Consider the following 21,904-nt stretch of genomic DNA (forward strand, 5'->3'; position numbering starts at 1 on the left):
TGGGTGTGCTACTGGGTTTGCCTGGGCCTCTGGTTCTGGTTCTGGTGGGGTAGTGCCAGTGCCATCATTGCTGTCTGCCCGCGTTCACATTATGCCAAGCAAGCAGCGCCTGAATGTATGCTAAATAGAATTTTTTGCTGGCCGCGAACTTACAGTGGCACCTCGGTTAACGGTGTCTAATGGGGTTTACTTCATTCTTTTTTATCCACATCTCTTTGCTAAAGGTAACTTAATAATAAAAGCTTGTTTTCTGCAATTACAAGTGACAAAGATATATCTCCTATGTTAAAAACTCTTAAAAAGATGCCTAGAAGTATGCTGTAAAAATAGTATTTCCTATCAAATTTGTTCGTCTGATTTACGTAATACCTTATGAATCTTCAAGGATGAATCTCCTTTTTAAAAATAAAGCCTTGGGCGGAAACTAGGAATAACATATAATTTGGGGAGTACCAGAGAAATCACTAGTGTTTGGAAAGGTGTATAGAAGTATGCAGTTAAAACTCAACGGATTTGTAGAATAAAATAATATTGTAGCATACTTTTCAACACTTTCAGAAGTGATTTTATAACCCAAGTAAAAATAACCCTCGGATATTATTCTAATTAAAATTGTTCTAATAAAACTTGTTAAAACGACAATATCTTGTGTTTTGAGTGGTTTTTAGAAGTATGCAGCTTAATCCAATAGGTTTTGTAGAGACAAAGTATATTGTTGCATACTTTTTAGCGCTTTCAAAAGTAATTTTATAAACTTAGTGATTTTGGGGGAGCCTGAAATATTATTTTCTAAAGATTGCTAACTAAAACAACAGAAAGCATTCCGGTTTAAGTTGTTTAATTCTAATTCCTAAGCCTAATGATTATGCCAGCGACTCCTGTACGAGGAAAATACAAGAAAAATGGGTGTATGTCGATGTCGGTGGGTAGTCTGACCTATGACTGGATGGTTGTGTGTGTGCTTGAATAGGTGTTTGGATAGTGTGTGTGCGGGAGAGTTTGCCATTCAAGGCAACGCAACGTGACACGTCAGGTGGGCTATTGGGATGGTAAACTATGAGGCATGGAGGGATCGGGCCTGGAGTTCCAGTTCGCCACCCGTCTGCCCATCCTGTCAGTTGGCCTGTCGTCCTGTCTGTCCGTTTGTTTGCTCTGGGGTCGTCGCTGCGGTGCGGTGCCCTAAAACCTACAACAACCGACTGACAAACAAAAACGAAAGTGCGTTTAATCAAAGTTAGCTATTAAAGCCAAATGACTAAACTAATTGTGACCCGCCGCAGCGGGGCGTATGATTTATTTGCATTTTGTGGGGGGATTTTTTTTCGTTTCAACTGTTGTTGTTGGGTTGGTTTCGTACCTTAAACCCACACTAACCGAAAAAATTGAAGCAATTAAACACGGAAACTCATTTACACACACATACGCTTAACGAAATGCAAATGGCATGCGCCATGAGAGAGACAACGCATGAAAAGTGGCAAAAGAAATGGGAAAAGCAGCGGCAACAACTACAGCAACAACAAAAAAAAAGAAACGAAAAAATGCAATTATCGATTAATGTACCACATTATATATGACCCATGTATATATGTGTGTGGAGAGGCCTGCCAGTAGATAAGCCCTTATGTACACATGCCACTTATGTACAGGCATCCGTAGGTATGTTCGGCCAGAAGTCATTAAAAAATTGTTGTTTTTTTTCCCGGCCTCGACTGGCAGGCTCATTGAGTTTTATTCAATTCTCATCCTTTAATTTCATTTTCGGGCTGCAAAAGGGGAGGGTGGGGGGGATATGTCAAGTCGTTTACATAAGCAAATTACTGTAATGACGATACATAATGTATATTGTCTCATTGTTGCAGTTGTCATTTGCATTAAAAGATGTATATGTAAATACGGATTTATATGTAATATTTTTTGTGAGCCATGTGCTGCATTTTCCCCTGCCAAGAACACAAGACACACAAGACGTACACCACGGCAATTTGACATTTTCCTACAGTTTTCAGCTTTTTTGAGGTAATGCGTGCCGTAATCAAATGTCAAAAGTGGCCGCCAGCCTTGGGGGCGCATACGTAACATTACGTATACGCAGTGTAATTTTCGCCCCATAAATACTGCATTAGCTGAACCGCACAAAGGTGTTGGGCACATGGCCCCGTTCACAGATAATTAGATTCTAGCCACACGTGGATGAAGTTGACTGGCCTATATAATGGAAATCCTTAGAACTATTCAAGTAAATAAGAACAAAATGGATGTGGACTTACTTCTTTCCTTATTACGACATTACTATTTTAAATGCTACCAATTGCGAATGCCACACAAATTTAAAGGGTTTTGAAATCACTTTTAAATGTAATTTTAGGTATCTAAAAGTATGCATCAATATATCTTAAGCCCAGAAATTATTTATTGCATACTTTTAGGCACCTTAAACGACATTTGTAAGTGGTTTTAAACCTCAAATATTATATTAAATGTTTGGGACTCATTTAGTTTTACTTGACTTTTATATGCTTTACAGAATTAAAAGCTAGCTTACATTTACAATGGAGTTTAGCAGGAATTAAAATCGGAAAGCAATTAAATTCTATTATAATTTTACTATTAACATGCATGACCATTTGGTATTGTAAGCAAATACTTGAAGCCACTGCATAGCAAAACAAGACTTATTTTGTTGACTTTTGTTTTCCCTGCCTGCATTTCGCACACACCCAAAAAACGAGCCTTTAACGAGAAGTCCACTAAAAATTCTTTAATTAGAAATTCAACATATTGTGGCTATTTTCGCTGCCGCTGCCGTTAGCCCGCCGCGACACGCCATCGTATTTTGCATAACATTTTGAGTAATGTCTAATGTCAACGTACTCCCATCCATGTATGCTCGGGGGTGGGCCCAACTGGTTTTCCAACTGGCTGAAGGGCGGGGGTGGAGACGAAAAGGAAAAGCCAGCCGGCCGGCGTCACATGTCCTGCCGCAACAACAAATTGGTTGAAGCGGAGCGGCAAGGACAAAGGGAAAAGCCAAAAGTGCGGCTAAGAAATGAGTTTGGCTAAATCACAAAAAACTGGCAGCAGCAGCAATGCGTGGAAAAATGCAGGGGGGAAAGCGAGACACTGGGAAAATTAGTTTTTTTTATAATTTATATAATTAATAAATTTATATTTTATAGAGATTTAAGTAGGTATTATTTAGTCTAGGAATATATCCACTGTTATTAATAGGAGATGCCAATTTACCTAAAGATATTATTTTGACACAGATTAATTTTTGAACTTTATTAAAATATAGTTTATCTATAGTTTATTTAAATTATAAACCATAAATAAATTTGGAATAAATATTTTTTAAGCATTTAAATATTTGTTATACTTAAAAATGAATATCCAATTATAATATATATTGATAACAAATATTTAAATGCTTAAAACATATTTACTCCAATTTTTTATACAAGACAGGAAAGTGTTTGATTTTTGATCGAGTGTTTTTTCCGCGTGCATCTTTTTAGGTTCCCCGTTTTTTGAGGCTCCCCGTTCGAAAGGACATGCGACTCCTGCGTGCCTGGGGCCGAAAATTGTGGCCAACATGTATGGCTAAAAAGGGGGCTAAGAAAGGGGCAGTGGCAGCGCTGAAATGTAAATGAATTGCACTAAATGCAAGGACATACGCAGCACACACATACACCAACAGAGGCACTAATACACGGATGCAGATGAGTAGGACAATTCTAAGCAGGCAGCGTTGACAGGACCTCCACCCCCTAAAAACCACCTAAGCCCCCTAAAAACCCCATCCATTTGAACCATTAGCAACCCTTGCACAAACTAAAAACGCAACCTACCCCAAAAAATGAAAAGAAACTCGGCAAACTTGTCGCATATGGCAATTTACATACTGACAACATCAATACAGATACACATGTGAGAGTGACTGTGACTGTGACTGTGCCTGTGAGTGTGTGTGCGTGTGTATCTGTGTGTACTTTAGGCTTTTTGTGTGTCACTTTGGCATAGAATTTTAGCCGCTGTCGTCGGTTTTTCAGCTTCGTTGTGGGCCAAAATGGGCGAAAATTAGAGGCAGAAGCGAAATAAATTCGATTGCCTCATTCGGCTTGGCTCGTCTCGATTCGGCTCATCTTGTTGTTGTATGGCTTTTTCGGCGTGGGTGCATCCAGACCCCCTTAACCCCTGCTGCCCCCCACCCTTAACCCACCGCCGCCCCCACATTCGTTCGTGCTAGCGTTGTCCCGCTCTAATGCGCTTTCGTATGCACTTTTCGGCCTGCATGCAATTTGATTGGCCACAACATTTTTCGGCCAACAGCCAAACACTCAGGGGCAGAAAAAAAACCTAAAAACTCGGCAAACACGAAATTTGGTTCGTTTCGATTGCATTTGATTGCATGTTTGTTTAGGCCGTAGCTACTGCCTTTCGACTCCAATTGCAATTGGCGGAGAAGGCCCGGTCCCGAAAAGGAAATTGGGCTGGCCGAAAAGAAAAGTTGCCATAATTGATGTGCTAAGTGCTGCAACATTGCAAATTGCTAATTGCAGGTGTCGAATTGCCGATTGAAGGGTTACTTCAAAAGCCAAAATGGAGGGTATAATTCGTCGGTTTGATTGCCGTTCTCATTGCCATTGTTGTTAAGTGAAAGTGTGGGGAGTTCTTGTGGTTTCCACACACAAAGAATTATTGATTAATGTATCAATCATTTATTGTGGCTTTCCTTTTAAAGTTTCCGATTCAAAGTTCAGCAAGTAATATTTTATAATAGCATTGGGAATGCAAGTTGAACTAAGATTACAAAGAGAAAAGTTTTAAAATAGTTCCGAGGAATTATACTTTAATTAACCTATTATTAAGAAAAAACTTATTACAACACAAGTTGCATCCAAAAATACCTTTTGGATTATACTAAATGTTGAAGAAGATTTTAAAGAAATCTGAATATAAAAATTGTTGTTTATACAATCAAGATTTTAATTCAAAATTTATTCCAACATTGCTTGAATCACAAATTACCTTTTTTATTATATTTAATGATTAGGAAGGCATCAAATAAAAATAATTACAAACATTGTACATTGTACTACAATTGTAGTTTTATTTAGTTATTGTATAGATCTATTTAAAGCTGAAGTGATTAATGTAATTATGTAAGTTAGAAATATCTAAGAATTTGTTATGACTAAACTTTAATTATGTTCTTATCGAATGACTAACATTAAATGCACTTTGCAATAAATCTTGCATTTCCTTGCATCGACTTTTTACCATATTTGTAGCCTTTGACTTTCACTACCTTTATTGCCAATAGACTGATGTGTCCAAAATTTAACTACCCCATAAAAATCAGGAAGAATGCAGTTAAATAAATATTCTAAGCGAAAAAGAAGAGAAGGCCAAGCGAAAAGTTTTTAATATAAATAAAGTTCTGGCCGAATAGCGACATAAAAACCCGAAGGCAGAGGCATTGGGCAGAATTTATTGAAATGTAAAATGCCGAGAAATGCAATTTCCGCACAAGTAACTGCAGCACAGCAGCAGCAACAATAACACAGACAATTGCCGAGAGCCCCCCAACAAAAAATAACTATACAAATATAAAGAAAATATAAAAAAAAGGAGGGAAACCCAAATAAAAAAGGCAGCAAGTAATATGAGAATGGCAAGGGCGCGGATAGAGGACATTAAAATTGCAGCTGCAACATCAAAAGCAACAGCAACATCAACCAAAACGGCAACAGCAACTATGGCAAAAAGAATAGAAGCGCTGCAATTGCTGCATGCACAGCGGCAATATTGCAGCACGGCAGCAACAGGCGACGCTTGTGGACCAAACTGCAACCATTAAACTGATGGCATAATACAAATGCAGCACAGACAAACAACAAATGCAGGCGGATATATATATATATATATGGAGATATATATGCGGATAACTGCGGATATATATACATTCATGCATACCAGTAAGTGGAGCAGGCTGGCGTGCAACAGGCGGCAGCCAAAAAGTATGCAACACACAGATACACAGGAAAACAAACCGGCTAAACAACTAAAACTAAACCAATTCAGGCGCTCATTCATTCATTGAATTCGGAAATTCAATTTGGTTAGAAAGAGCCGGCAAATGGATGCGCCAGAAAGAGAGGGACGAGGCGAAACGAGGGCCACAATTGTTAACTACACAACGATGTGCAATAAAACGTGGCCAAAAGGGCGGGGGTGGTGGTGGCACATTTTATTCATGGATTTAGTTGAATTTGCAATGAATGGGTTTTCGGCTTAGTTGCCTGGCGGACAGCCAGACATTCAGACATCCAGACAGCCATGAAAAAGAGCAAATGATGACATAGAACACACAGCAGCAGCAGCACAACCAGATGCCATAGGAAGAACAACAAAAACAGCGGCATTGGCATTTCAATTTAAATGCTCTTCAGCAACAACAAATGCCAACAAGTGGCAGCCGAACTAAGGAGCCCAAGTGAAAGAAGGAGAGAGTACTCTCGGTTGTGCACTTGAAGGAAATGGGTAAGGAAAAACACCTTTCATAAAATATTAAGTCAAAAAAAACATAAAAAATGTATGGTAAATTTAAAGCTCTAAAAAAAACACTTAAAGATATTTACATTTTAAATAGGTAAGGTTCTTATAGATATAAAAAAAGATTTATGGCTTTCAAAGTAACTATTATAAAGTCCATAATTAAACTAGTTTATTTTTAGCCAGTCTTAGTTAAGTGTCTTTCGCTGGGCCTTGCTTATTGGTTTTTAGGGTATAGCTTTATATATACTTATATATAGATTGAAATGTTAAATTCAAAAGATACAAGGCCCTTTAGGCACTAATAAATTTTTAAAAACAATATGAAATCTTAGTGATTGAAAAGTAGATTCTGTATAAAATACTATAATATCTCTCAGTGCACCGCAAGGTGTTGTGGCACTCAACAGTTGTGTTGCCAACACCAGTGGCCATGAATGAGCAGCCGTAGCAAGTGGCAGTGGCTCCCATCTTGGTCCCCCAGCAGACTCGCAACTCAACGCAACTCCACCAGCCACCAGTCAGTTAGTCAGTTGTTAACAGGAACTTTGTTTTTGACAGCCAAGTTGAAGTCGAGTAGACTGGCTGGGCTAACCGAAGCTCTAAATAGACAATTTCCGCAGCAGCCGGGCGGCATCAAAATGGCAAAATTGGTGTTGGTAGCCAAAGGGGGGATGCTGGATGCTCTCCACTTGATGGGCAAGTGCGAAACCAATTTGGGGGCCACTTAAGTGTCCTCCACTTCAGGAATGGCCACCGAAAAACTGCAGTTCTGCAGATTTTCCATCCTCTACACCCCCAAAAAAAAAGCAGCACACAAGCGTTACGTATACGCAGCGTGAAACAAAGCGGGCACACACAAAAACAGCGAAAACGATAACGAGAATGTGAAGTGGCAGGACGTGGCAGGATGCTCCTTGCCACTTCAGCATATGTAGCTAAAAGTCAACCCGAAAAAAGGCCAAAAAAAGGAGAAGCGAATGGGAAGTGTTGAGTGATGCAACTAATTGCGGAGTCGGTTGGGGAGCTGAAAGGATAATTGCGCGGATTGCACACAGATCGCCTTAATCCTTTTAGGCCTGTGCTGGGGCATATTCATGGGTGTTGCAACAGACCAGTTGCACCCAGGGGATACCAGGGCATCCCACAGCAAACACTGCCACCCAACTCATCCACTTGATTTCATTGCCGTATAAAAAAAAGCGAAACAAAGAACCGAAAATTCCATAGTCAAACGGGGCTTCTGTCAATTCTTTTCCCATTTTTTTCCGCGGCCTCAACAGCAACACCTCTTATGTCGGAGTGTGGGTGGGCCAAAGGATGCAGGATGCACGATACAGGATGCAGGACACTGGGACCAGAGACCAGAGACCAGAGTGTGTGGGCTTCGCATTTTTTGCGCGAAAATTCCCGCTTTTTTTCGCGCTTGTTGGCCCTGGCCAAAAGCCGCTGGCTGCCTGTGATTGCCAGTGATTTGTGGCGGGCATTGCAGCCAAAAGCCTTCGGGGAAAACCAGTTGGGCAGGAAAAAGAGATGCGCCGAATGGCCGATTGATGTCTCTATTTTTAGGCAGCTCGAATAAATCGCATTCAAACACGATAATCTGGGGAGATTGCATGAAAGCCTATAAAAGAGGACTTCATCGGGGACTGGATTTCTTCAGTAAATTAATGAATGAGTGATCAATATTGATAGGGAGTTTTGACAATTAACTGATTTTTGGTTTAATTTAAAAAAATCCTAAACATGATTTAATATATAAATTAATATAATGATGGTAGCCTGTAGGTAGGTTGCTTTTACTTTTTAGAATAAATCATTAAAGTTAGCCAAAGCAATCAACCTTTACAGTGGCTAAATAAATTTTTAAAAAGGTCCATTTCTTGTACCTATTAGTTGCCTTGAATACCATGGAATACCATGATTGCTAGCACTATATAGCTCCCTAAATCTGACAATCTATCAACCACTAGATATGTTTGAATAGTTTTTTTTTAATGTTCAATCAAAGTCAACTTTATGTGTCCCGTCATTCGTTTTCAATTTTCGTTTGTTGTGTGTCGTGTTAAATTTCAATCACTTAAGAATGCATTTGTTGTCACTTCCAATGAAAGCGCACGATTTGCCTTTACATATGTGCAAAGACACATATACGATCAGCTGTATATATAGATATATGGGGAAAAATAGAGAAAGAGAGCTAAAATCAAAAGCAGCAATAGAAAACCTTGAATCAATTGATCCAGAACGCAAAAAGCGAGCAAGAAAAAATACAAGCCGCGTTCTGTGTTCGCCGAAATAAATTAGAATTGAACTTGCTGCGCCATATTTGGTTACAATTCGAACGCTTAATTCCGCATACGTAGACCGCACCGGATCGGGGTTCTCCGGGGGGGATTGGATTTGTGGGTGTGGATCGGGGCTTGGCAACGTGTCGCATTCGCCTTATAAATTTCTAGCTAAATATTTAATTTATTTACTTTTCGGTTTTCCAGAGACTCACACAATTGGCAATTACAAATGAATTTGCCGCTCCGCGACTACTTTTATTCAAATTGCAATCCCTTGAGTCGCCGGCGTCGAGTTAAGCCATAAAAACTGCTGCTTATTAATTAATGGCAATTAATTTATGTCTAATTGATTTGCGGAAAACTACGCTTAAATGGTTGTTATTTTTTTGTGTTTTGCCAATTTTAAAACTCATTCATTCGGTTTATGATGAGTCAAAGCCTTGCGCTTGAGGAAGTGTAAGCCATTTTTTAACAACTCTTAAATAATCGGTTTATATGTGAAGGTTTCTTGGAATTGTTTGATTGTTTTCTATAAAGTATATAATCATTATATAACGAGTGTAATTTTATGCGACATTTTACTGACACTAAACTAACACAAGCATTACTAAATCCAATAAATCTTTCTAGACCCCAAACAAGTAGCTATTCCCCCATAATCTTTTTTATTCGACATTCCACTGATCTTGAACTTAGCCGAGCTATAAAAAATGGAATAAAAATTGCATATCAAGGCGTATAATATTAACGAATGTGGCCGCAAAGAGCGGCGTGTGAAATATGGAATTACAGTTGCAACTGCAAAGATTTGCATTAACTTGGGCATAAACATACTATATATGTATGCACTTCCACATGGTTGGGCCTCAAAAGTCAATTGGGTGTGTTGAGCTGGTAGTTCTCGAATCGAAATGCAATTTGTTTGTCATAAAAAGTGGCATGATTTCTAGCTGAGAGAGATCTTGAGATTTCACGGCAGACCGAAAACAAAACAGAATGGATTCAGAACATTTAGAATCTGCGCTTCGGAGCGGTAATAAAAACACCTAATAAAAGCACAAGCATGCTTCCTGATACTTTCTCATATTTTTCAATGGCTCGAAAACCTGTAAATATCGTAATACGAGGTAATAAAAATAGTATTAGTCTATAAAGGAAAATTTTATGGGGAAAGATGATAAATAAAATTGTTTATACTGGAATACAATAAAGTTTTCATTATTATGTAGACTTATTAAAAGTAGAATTCTTTAAAATAGAATTAAAGAACACTATTTATGATAAGCAGTTGTAATATGATTATTATTTTTTGTTTATGAATTCAGTGTTGAGAATTTTTAATTCTTTTATGATTCATAAGATCCCGATCTAGGCTTCGCCCACCCGAGCAAACTTTGGTTGTTAAAATTTTATGGCTTCTTCTGCCGCTTTTTCTCGTTCTCCCAATTATGCATAATTAAACTTGCTGATTGCATTACAAAAATTAATTTTTGCCCGTTTTCTTTGCACTTTCCACAGATAGAATCGTTTTTTCCCGCACCTGCTCCCTTTTCCCCCTCCGCCGAGTCCACACATTTGCATCTACATCATTTTCCTATACATATTTTTTCGCATATTTGATTACACCACATGCGCCTCTTTCGTCAGCTTTTCACCAAGCTCTGCCTTCTATTTTCTATAGCCCCTACTTATATCTATCTATCTATCTATCCATCTATGTATCTATCTCTCGACTTTGCCATGTGAATTTGGTTTCGTTTGGTGCGCTCATTTATTCTCCTTCGCTGCTTATTGACGTTTCCACTTACATATTTAGTGTATTTTGCGCATTTTCGTACATGCTGGAAATATTATCGAATTCTTTTTTTTTTGCTCACAAAAAAAACTTGTTTGAATTTTTTACTTTATTTTTTTTTTTCTATCTATTTTGCATGTGGTTTTGGTTCTAGATTTCTGACTTTGGCAGTGTGAGTGCAACCGCCTGGCTTTGTTGCTCATTTTCATTAACGCTGCACTATCGAATATGTTTCGTCCAACAGTGGGTTCTCTGTATGCCAGACCGATCGCTAAACAAACAAATTTTACTGTTAAAAATGGCTGTTGTTTTTTGCCATTTTTTGTGTATGCATTTCGGCGGGGTGTTAATTGTGTTGCACTTTGCCAGAGAAACCGAACAAACGGCTTAGACAAAAATGTGCATTCTATTGAGGGGAAAAACTAAGGAGGGCCTTTGTATTGCTCTGGACTTTTTAAATATTTCAAAATGATCAAGAAAATGTTATAAAAGTAATTGAGACCCATGAAAACTATATAAGTTATATATAAAAGAAAAACTATGAAGAGTTGGATTTTAAAAGGGTTTTAAAATGATCAAGGAAAATTAATACAATTAATTGAGCCCCAAGAAAAATTACAAAAAATATATATATAATGAAAACTAAGAAGAGCTTTGTACTGCTCTGGATTTTTTAAAAATCTTTAAAAGAGCATAGAAATTTAAAGCAAGTTTTTGCCTCTAATAATTACGTTAAATATATGTATATATATAGTTATTTTTTGTAGAGCTTCAACATGTATCTCATTCATACAGTGCTTTTAGCTTCGGTGTAACAAAGCATAATTTGCTTAGCCTATTCAAATTTGTTTGTTGAGTTTGACTTTGGTTTTATTTATGAATGCAATTTGTTTTGTAAATTTAGTTTGGCCAAATTTGGAGCCGCCAAAGCAACACCCACATGGTTGTTGTTATTTTATGCCCCCAACTCGATTTGGGGCTTGTCCACCAGGCCTGACATTTTGGTAGTCAGCTTTTAGCCTTGACTGGTTGTCTAATTGATTGCCAGCATTGGCTGTGAGCTGAAAAAATATTCCGCTAGCATAGTCAAAGGCAAATTAGGACTAATTAATAAAAGCTCTCAGCACAATGCACCCACTTGCTACCAATTGTCAAGCGCGAAAGCCGCACAAAGCCAGAACAGCCTACTTGGTTATTAGTAATTTAGTTTAAAAATAACAAAATAGACATAGAAATAATGCTGCCATAATTATATGAACCTGGAAGCGCACTTAACCAAATCGAATTCTCTATAAAACAATAACACAACCCCCCAAGCCTGTGTCAAAGAACAAGGAAAAAAAAGATGAGGAATGAGCTGGAAATTATAATAATAATGCAGTTGCGGCATGCGTGGCAGTGGCATAGGCCTCTGTTCTAACACAATTACAAGTGAGTGCACAGTGGAAAAGCAGGAAAATGCCAACTGAAAAGTAAAAAAGTAAAGGAAAAACCCAAAGAACACACGCGCAGACCAAAAAGAACTGAAGATATTGCGTTGATTGGATGGCTAATGAAATTCACTGGGGCCATTAGGGCCTAGGTTTGTCAGGTTCTCCACGCAAATCGAATTCATTAGGATATCATGCAGAAACAAATCGAGCGAAGCAAGAAAATCAGATGGTAAATGAGGAAAAAAAGAAACAGAAAACAACGAAAAAAACCCCATTGCATTGAAAATAAATTGCAGTTGAGCTTTTCAAGGTTTTCCAGTTCATGGTTTTCGAGTGTGTGAGCGGTGGCAACAATGGATCGTATCTGATCGCTGCCTCCGTTGGCGCTTAGATACAGATACACGTGAGTGCTGTCGTGCTTTTTGCCACTCCCGCATTTCAAGATCTCTTTGTCGCCGCTTTTATATAATTTTGACTTTGCTTTTTTGTTATTTTAATTTTTACATATTTTCTTCTGCCATTCTAGTCGATATATGAATTTAGATATATATATTTTAAGCTGCACCTTTTTATAGTTTTTGCTTCCTGTATTTTTATTGATTTTAAAATTGTTTAAAGATATCATTGACTTTGTTGATTTTTTAGGTTTTTACATTTTTCTGTATTTTCTTGTGTTATTCTAGTCTTTATATGTACCAAAATATATATTATTAAGGCTGCAGATATTTCTATATTTAATTCCTGCGCTTATAAAGGTCTTAAAATCATTATTTCGTGTTTTTTTTGAAATAGTTTTAGATATAAGAGGACAGCTTACATTCATTCTTGCTAAAAATATTTATATTTAAATTTGTTTAATCTATTTTATATTTTTTAAAATACACCCTTGATATTGTTGTTACTGGGTTTTGTTAAATTTGATGGCCCGGAAATAAATAAAATCAATATAAATGAGATTGAGACACTATTTTTCGTTTTTTTTAGCCATTTTCAATTGGTATTGAGTGACCGACCTGCCAGACGTTGGCAAACAATGAAAGGAGTACAGAAAAAAATGGAAACAATTTCCCATATTTACTTTTGTATATTTCTGGCCCGGGTGACCAGCGGCTTCTTGTTGCCAGGCGGGTCGAAGGTTACATAGTCTGTTGGGTCCGTCCGGCTGATCCGTCTGGGTAAACTGTTTGCGTCTGGTCAGGCTTTCTATCTTTTTACCGGAACGGAAGGCCGGCAAATGGGGAGAGGTGTCGGAGGTTCTGGCCTCGCCTTGACTGACTGACACTTTTTTCAGCATCATCAGGCAAAATGTCATGGTTTTTACTATTTTTAAAATATTTTTCAATTTTATAGATATTTATTTAAGGGTGAAACTCATTTCATCTTAAAATTGTATCGCGTGTTGAGAGACAGACCATTAACATATTCATAACACTTTTAAGGAATATAACAACAAGAAATATGTTCATTAAATCCGTATATTTTATTGTTTATTTAATCAATTTACAATACTTTTATTCAAATAGTAAAACCTAACTGCGCCGTAAATATTTCAAACATTTTCAATCGCATATTCTTAAGAAACCAAGGTTCCGAGCGTATCTAAAAGTCAGAACTTGTTTTGCATACAAAAAGCAAATTCCTGATGACAGTTCTCCAAAAGAGAATTCTTTCGATCGTTTTCATGATGTTGTTTTCGTTGTTGTTGCACCCGCTTTTCTTTGAGCCGTTTCCACATGAGTTTTCAATTTATGCATTCGGTGTTGTTGTCGCTTCACGTTTGAATTTCGAATTTGCAAAATTCATTTACGTTTGCTTAGCACATTTTCCATGCGCGAATGCATTTTCAGGTAGTTTTTGAGGCTTTTCGGGCCTGCAGCGAGCAAATGTGTCAAATTTGGAGTGTCTGTGAGTGTGAGTGTGTGTTTGGCCGAGCGAACAGGTTGTTTTTCTATTTGCTTGACCGCAGCGTGACAAATATTTTCAGCCATTACTCATACGCCGCGTATGACAGTGGAATTTTCTGTGCGGCGGCCAATTGGAATGCCATGTTAAGGGATATCCCAGGGATAAGGGACCGGCAATTAGGTTAAATTGAGATGCCTCGCTCGGGGTTTATCTTTGGCTTAGCCGGGGGAAAAATTCCACAATGGGGGGGGGGTCAAGGGTCAGGGGAATTATTGTCGTACAAATGTTTGTGCCACCATAGGAAACTCAATATGACCACGCGCTGCTTTTTCAATGCTTTTCCTCGTTTTTCGCACAATATTTATTTTTGTGCGGGCGTTATTGTTTTTGCTTTTGGTTTTCATGTTTTATTTTGTGTGGCTGGCATTCATTGTTTGTTATAGCTGGCTTTTGTTGCAAAACGCTGCAATGTTGAACTATGAATGCAATTTCGTAAATTATTTTCCTTTTAAGTAATTATTAAGGTGTGGTCCGGTTGCACTCGTCGTCGTCGTCGTCGCCGGACTATCAAACACACACAAAAGCACACTCATTGTCTTTGACTTTGTTTATTGTCTTTATACCCTTGAAGAGGGTTCCGGAGTTTTGGCTATGGGTTTGTTGGAATGGTTTAATTATATACCATAGGACACCCACAAAAAAAATGAATTATAAAAGTTTCTCTAAGTATAGAATGCCTTGCATTCATTTAAAATCATTTCGTTTCTATTAAGAGGTTATTATTACATTTTTAATTGGTTAAAAAATAGGAGTTAATCGCAAATATATTTGTTTTAATTTGTAAGAGATGTCAGTGGAATTTTTTATTTTTCAAAAAATGTACTTTATGAGTAGATCAATATTGTAATTTATTAAAATAAAATCCATATGGTTAAACTTCATTACATATTTCTTTTGGCGCTGATTTTCAATACATTTTCTACAGGGTATTCCTAACTACAGCTGTAAACATTTTTCATCGGCTATACCTTTTTGTTTAGCTCGCTATTTTGTCAAGTTATTCATCCATTATGCGCCATTTAACTAATAACACGGCTTGGCCGCGGTGCCTTGGCTCGTTGGCCCTCTGAGTTACTAGTCAGTCACTCAGTTAGTCAGTCACTCATTCAGTCAGTCAGTCATTCGAGTCAATCACTCATTGGGCCACTGGAGTGCCCTGCTGCACATCCCTTCCATCAATGTCATAATAAATTCGCGCTGGGCGAGGAAGCCTTTCAGCGGTATTAAACCCTAAATTAACGGCCATTGTGGGCAAAGTTCGAAAATTGGCACCTGGCTACTGGTTTTCTGCGCTGCAGATTATCTCGATGCTACGAACTCGACTAATTTCAATTATTAGATGAGGCTAATCGGGGGAAAAAGTGGCGCAGGCGATTAAGCCAACAATCGGTGGCACACGACAAAACGACGGGCAAATCAGCCGAAGGTGTTGGCCCGCTTGAATTTCTAACGACAATCAACAAATCGCCACTTTGGCCGACAACATGAATGGCAAATTACAACACCAACAGCAACGGCCGCATTAACAACAATCCAATGGCTACAAATTTGCTGTAATACAACAACAATTACATTAAAACGCGACCATAAACGTGCGGCCAAGTCTCGGACCAGGCTTAAACCGAACCGAGCCGTGGCCAAAAGCACAGCCAATGCCAAAGCCAAAGCCAAAGCCACAGGAAAATGCTTACGATGGTGGTCAGAAAAATGGAACCAAAGATTAATTATTTGGAAATGGTAGAATTTGATTCGGCATGATATAACTCACTTTATAACTGGAGGACTTAGTCATATTCAAAAAAGTTACAAAGGAATACAAATTGTAAGCCTAAAAAAATGTCCATGAATATTTTAAGCTTGAAACCTACAAGTAGATACTTAACATGCCAGTTTTGCAAAAAAAAATGTTTTTAATATAGTTTTATGCTTAATTTGAATCAGCCTTGCGGTAAGAAATTTTTGATGAGTTTTTTTTAATGGATTGTAAAAACGTCGAGTATAGTATTTTTTAATGATGGATGAGTAAACAAAATAATCGGAATTAAATTGAGTAGTTAACCACAAAATTAATCATCTCATATTTGATACCATTTTAGGTAATAACTCATCATTTATAATATAAAGTGAATATTTTGAAGTATTACATTTTAAGAGATTGACTAAGTAAAAAATAGGGCATTTTAAGTACAAATTCGGGATTTGTTCGGGATATATTTAAACAAAAAACATAACAAAATGTATCTTAAAATCATGTTTTACGAGTTATGAGTAGAAAATATTCAAACATGGCAGATTTATTATGGCCACCCCAGCTGTAACTAAAGTTTGACGATGAGGCGCTACCAAAGTCATTCCACACCTTGTAAAATCAACAAAAAGGCAGCCAAGACCCAAGAAGCAACTGCCGCAGCAGCAGCAGACACAGAGATAGAGATGGTTAGATACACGGCGAGCGCAAGATACGTAGATACAAAGATACTGAGATACAAAGATACAGAGAGGGAGCGTGCAATTTGCAGCCTAGAAAAATAATTGCATGTGGAAGTTGCAGGGGGGCCGAGGCAGAAGAAGAAGAAGAAGGGTCGCTGTTGCAGTTGCTGTTGTTGCAACTAGAAAAAGAGGCAAAGAGCCAAAGAGCCGGGTTTTGAGCCCAAGTCGCGACTCATTCATGACGACGACGACGACGAGCTGCAAGTGCAAGTGCAGCTGTAACATTAACATGCAACCAGACGATGATGTTGTTGTTGTTGCCACTGCCTCAGCCGCCGAGATGCAGATGCATTCATTGTTGTTGCAGCAGCAGCAGCAGCAGCAGAAGCAGCGGCAGCAGCAGCAGCAGGTGAATTGCACGATTTTCAATGCAAAAGTCAAGAGCGCCAACGGAAAAAAGTCGTTAGCCAAGTTTTATGCAGGCAGTTGCCACTATTTGTTGCGCTCTAGCCTAGAGTCGCATGTGGCCAGGCTCTACTTTAGCCGCAGGTTCCTCTGACCAGCTGCATTGCGACTCCAGGAGACGCGGAGTGTTTGGTAGCAGCTTCCTTTTGGCATATGCAGATGCCTCTTGCCAGGGCCCAAAGGCCCATGGGCCCGGGAAAAAAGAATAAGAACGAGAACGAGAACGAGACAGCTGTTTCCGTTTGTTAAATGTTTGCCGGATTGGCAAGAGATTGCCACCGCCGACATTGATGGTTCTGAATTTGTTGTGGCATTAAATGTGTCTTGTTCTTCGGCTTATGCACGTCAGCTAATTATGGTCCACATATGCTTGCAACATACAGTGCGTTTCGGTCACAGGAGATGGGATAAAATGGGCAAATAAAATTGTTGAGGGGGAATTCGGCCAGGCTAACGAACTTTTATTTATTAACTGGAAAATAAAAGTCTAGTAAATTGGCAATGCTACTGCTAACAAGCATTTATTGATTAGCCAGTTGCCAAAGGTTTAATCAAGGCAGAAGTGATTGGAATTATTCTGGTTTTTTTAGGAGGTGTACTTAGCAATCATCAATAATAATAGAATTACTTGGTAGGATTGTTTGAAGCCTTAACCAAATTGGAATTTATTTAAAATTAAAATAAGCTAAAAGCAATGTTAAAATGGCATAGAAAACATTTTTATAGCCATATTTTAATGTTTTTTGGTTCTTTCTTACGTAAAATAAAGACCGCCTTTATCGATGTGAAACGCACTGTACCAGTTTTACTTGTAAAACCTATCCACGTGTGTGGCCAGCGCCAGGTGATCTACAAGACTTTCCTCGCACACTTTTCCGCTTTTCTCTTCGCCAGCGATTTCGAGTCAAGTCAGCAAAGTTTTTGCTTCGATTCGTTTATTTTAAGGTTTTTTTTTCACAACTTCTTTTTTGTTAATAAACGTATTTAATGTTCACACTTTTGTCACGTTGTTGTTTTAGTTTCTGTTTACGCAGCATTGCATTTGTATTTACAACACCTCTTTTATTATTTTTATTGTCGTTATGGCAATGTGTGTTATCTTTCGGCCAGATGGTAAACACTTTTTGAGTGTCCATTATCTGGTAATACGAAAAAAGGTCCCCAAAACAGCTGCAGTCCGTTGTTGGGTGAAAGAAATTAGATCTGCCTTGAAAAATGGGCTCGCCAATTTAATTAGCTAAGCCTTGACTGGCGAAACAAAACTGAACTGTACTCAAAAAATCTGTCTAAACTGTATACAAATAAATCACCGAAAAAATAACGAAACCAGATATTAATCACAAAGAACTTGCGTCAGAAAATAAACAGGCATGATATCATTAGGATGAATTTCGCATGTTGCAAGGTTCGATACATGTTTTCTTTTTCAAACCGCCTTCGTTTCAGGGGAATTCATTTTTTATAGTTTTTACGACTTTATATGGAGTGGCCGGGCTTCTTATCAGCTGTAACTATTTAGTGAAAATAAATAATATATAGTAAAAAAAAAAACACACTGAAATTGCGATAATTTGAACCATGCGTTGACTCGACTCGAATCGTGCACAACAACTATCAATATACTATATATACTGCATATAGGTCTAGCTATATTGTTGTAAATAACATATGTACAGCTAGTCTCTAGTGTATATAATTCCACACTTGGCAGCCAGTAAAAATATTCGTTCGTGGCGCAAATTTTCAGCAACAAAATAAAATCAATTTCGTATGCCTTGATAAGAAAGCGCAAAATGTTTCCGCTTTTTGTTCTTGTTGCTCTCATTTTTGTTTGCGCGATTGCATGACAACTTATAAGAAAGTATATATATTTTTTTTGTTCAATAATTTCTTGCTCAAAATTTATTATTGTTGCGTTTTTAAGATTTCGCCACGTATCAGGCTCGATGGGGCGAGCCAAAGCTGTCGTAATTTGGGTCAGAATCGGCTGCGTCAGGGCCCCACTGATAAGAGCCGTCGCTCCGAAGACTCAGATTGTTCAGATTGGGCAAAGATAATGCTGCCGCATAGTTGTGAATCAAATTGGCAATCTTGGCACCGCTGAAAACGCAGAGAAATTGAGAGAAACGTTTGGTTTTCACCGTTTCCGGTTAACGATAGCAGCTAGAAGATATTTTCTGAAGTTTCTGAATGAATTACAACAGATATAATATCTTTGCATATATCATGGGTTTGCAAAGTATCTACTGTGGCTGTGTCTGCACTCTACAGTTGCTTGAACTTCTGTCCTTAAGTATTGCTCAATGTAATTGTACTTGCGGCGATCGCATTGTGACGCCCCTGATAGGCCCCACCCTTCCGCGTCCACCCCCTTAAGTACCCCTCCCCAACGACGCCCATTGTGTATCTTTGTTTACACATTTCGCTTTCGTACATCGCACTGTCACTGAAGGACAATGTCAATGAGGTATTGCATATATCATTATGAACACATTCCCGTGTATGTTCATGTAATTTTCGGGGTTTACCGAACGATAAGCGATCGTAGAACTTCAACGGCAGCTGAAGATCCACCTTGGACATAAATAAATAATACTTCATATTAAGAAGAATCGAATTGTTTTAAAACGGTAAAAATAAATTATGGAGTTATATATTTTAGGTGTTTAGCTCAATAAATTTTAGTAATACTTTGTAATACTTGGGAATTAAAGAGACCTCATTTTATTGTTATCTACATAAAAAAAAGGTATGATAAGCGAACACGGAGCAGAATCGAAAGTGAAGGAAATGGGGATTTTCTCTTTATAAAAAAAAGATAACAATCAGTTCGGAACTGGTTTATGCATAAGTATCTTTTTTCACTAAACACATAATTGATTCAATAAATTAAAATAGCTTAAAAAAAAAATGCAATCAATGAAAAAGGACTAAATAACTCAACATTCCTTGTTAGTTTTTGTTTATATCGCCATTAAACGATTAAATATGTTTTATTTCCTAATTGATTTATACGCATCAGAACTAAGGATCGCTCTTTGGCGTATATCTATGCAAAGCTAATCACGAACCCATAATTATTAATGACTCATTAATTATAATTAACCATAAAATATATATATATTTTCAATTTATTGGCGATTATTTGAGAGGCAATTTGGAATACGTACATATTTCATAGCTGCTGATGTGCATAGCATCACATATATTTGTCTTAAATAATCTCTGCCCAAAAGCCGAATTGCTGCTGCTGCTGCTGCTGCTGCGGCGCTGTTGCGGCTGCTGATGCGGAGCAGGGCTTACAGCGGCTCAGGAGGTGGCAACCCTGGCGCGGAGTGGGTTGCTGCAGCTCCTCCCGGCGATGTATATAATTTGTATATACAATAAAAGTGCTTCTCTCGTTTTGGTGGGCAGCTCACACAAAAGGCAAAATGCAGGCAGATTTTTATTGTTGATGCGGATTTTTCATTTCCTTTTTTTTTTGGGCTATTGGTTGGTTTTTATTTATTATAGGTATATATATATGTGGAGCACAGAGTAAATAATATGCAGCGCGTGAAAATGAAACGCGAATTTTTCCTTTCGGGCTTTTTATATTTGGTGGAATTTTTTCTTCTTTTTTTTTATGTTAAATGTTCAATTGTGTGATTCTTTTGTTGTTGCTGTTGTAGTTTTGCACTTGATTTGTTGTTGTTGCACTTTGTGTTGTTGTAGATTTTTTGACAGTTGCCCCGCGTGTTTGTGTATTAATTATTTGTAATTATTTTTGCTGTATTTTATTTCTGGCTCTTTGATATGTTGTATTATCAAAAAGGCTTTGCATTTAATTTTTTGTTTACGAACCTTTTTCCTTTTGCATTTAAAAAAACAATTCAAAAGTAATGGCTACTTTTTTAATTATTCTTTTTCTTTTTTTTTCTAGTTCGTTTAACGTTAATATTTGTTTTTGGATTGCACTTTTTTATGTGTTTCGTTTCGTATTTTAATTCAACAGAAATTTACTAACAAAAGTGTTGCCGCTGTTGTTGTTGTAGTTGATGATTTTGTTTAATATCTAAAAAATGTAAAATATGAAAATTGTTGATAAAAGAAGCGAAAAGCGAGACGTGTGGCCCAAATGATCTCATTCACTGCACTTTTCTGGCTTTGATAACAAAAATGGCATGAAAATCTGCGCGATAATATTCGTATCTGCTGACAAATATTTAAGCTATTTCACGAATGCAAACGGGAATCTGATTAATATGGTGATTTTTTATTGTATTTCTGAAATATTTTCAATAACCCCCTTGGGGATGATTTGATTTTAAGCGGAATTCACCGAAAGCAGCTGCATAAAAAAATGAACTGAGCTCGCCCAAAATGAAATTAGCTGGCGGAGCACAGCTTCAACTTAGTAAACCCCCATCTGCCAAAAAAACAAAAAAACTTTATGGCAGCGAAAAATGCGAATAAAAAATGTATATACATATATATATATATATAGAAAAAATTCGCCTGGCAAGTTCTGAGCAGAACAAAAAAAAAATGCAGCCAAAAAAATACCATTGTAAATAGTAATTTAAGTTTCATGAGGACGAGGGGCATCGGAAGGATGTTACCGAAAAACGTAAAATAAAATAATAAAGCAGAAGCTGGGGGAAAAAATCTAAAAAAAAAAAGAAATCAAAAAAGAAAACCGAACGGAAGGTAAGGAAAATCCAATGGTCAACTGGATGGGAAGGTGAGGGTTAAGCTCTCGGGCAGGGGTATTCCAATTGATGTTGCGCAGCTGCAGCTACATTTTTTCGGCTATTTAATTTGCCATTTTTTTTTTGTCTAGCATATCTGGGAGTTGATTTTTCTCAGCTCACCCCTCTTAATTTTTTTTTTTTGTTTTTGTTCGCTCTTAGTTTTTGTTCATTATGCTGTGCGCCAAGCCCGACGGCAAAGTAAATGCCAGGCAACTGGAGACTGGCCACCGACCT

The 21,904-nt window shown here is 37.7% G+C and overlaps 1 protein-coding gene across 3 annotated transcripts in view; it reads right to left on the reverse strand.

The window, feature by feature from the left end:
- Positions 1 to 21,904, reverse strand: part of LOC119560585 (mushroom body large-type Kenyon cell-specific protein 1) — a 71,153-nt gene that overhangs the window by 20,217 nt on the left and 29,032 nt on the right. For 2 of the 3 annotated variants that reach the window (XM_037874110.1, XM_037874111.1), the window contains exon 2: positions 20,108 to 20,991. The exons of the other annotated variant lie outside the window; for it this stretch is intronic. In XM_037874110.1, the coding sequence (XP_037730038.1) occupies positions 20,108 to 20,132 (25 nt within the window). In that variant the 5' untranslated portion in view covers positions 20,133 to 20,991. The remainder of the gene's footprint in view (positions 1 to 20,107; positions 20,992 to 21,904) is intronic. 3 annotated transcript variants of the gene reach the window in all.

This window comes from Drosophila subpulchrella, unplaced genomic scaffold (assembly GCF_014743375.2).
Source record: "Drosophila subpulchrella strain 33 F10 #4 breed RU33 unplaced genomic scaffold, RU_Dsub_v1.1 Primary Assembly Seq354, whole genome shotgun sequence".
Classification (NCBI taxonomy): domain Eukaryota; kingdom Metazoa; phylum Arthropoda; class Insecta; order Diptera; family Drosophilidae; genus Drosophila; species Drosophila subpulchrella.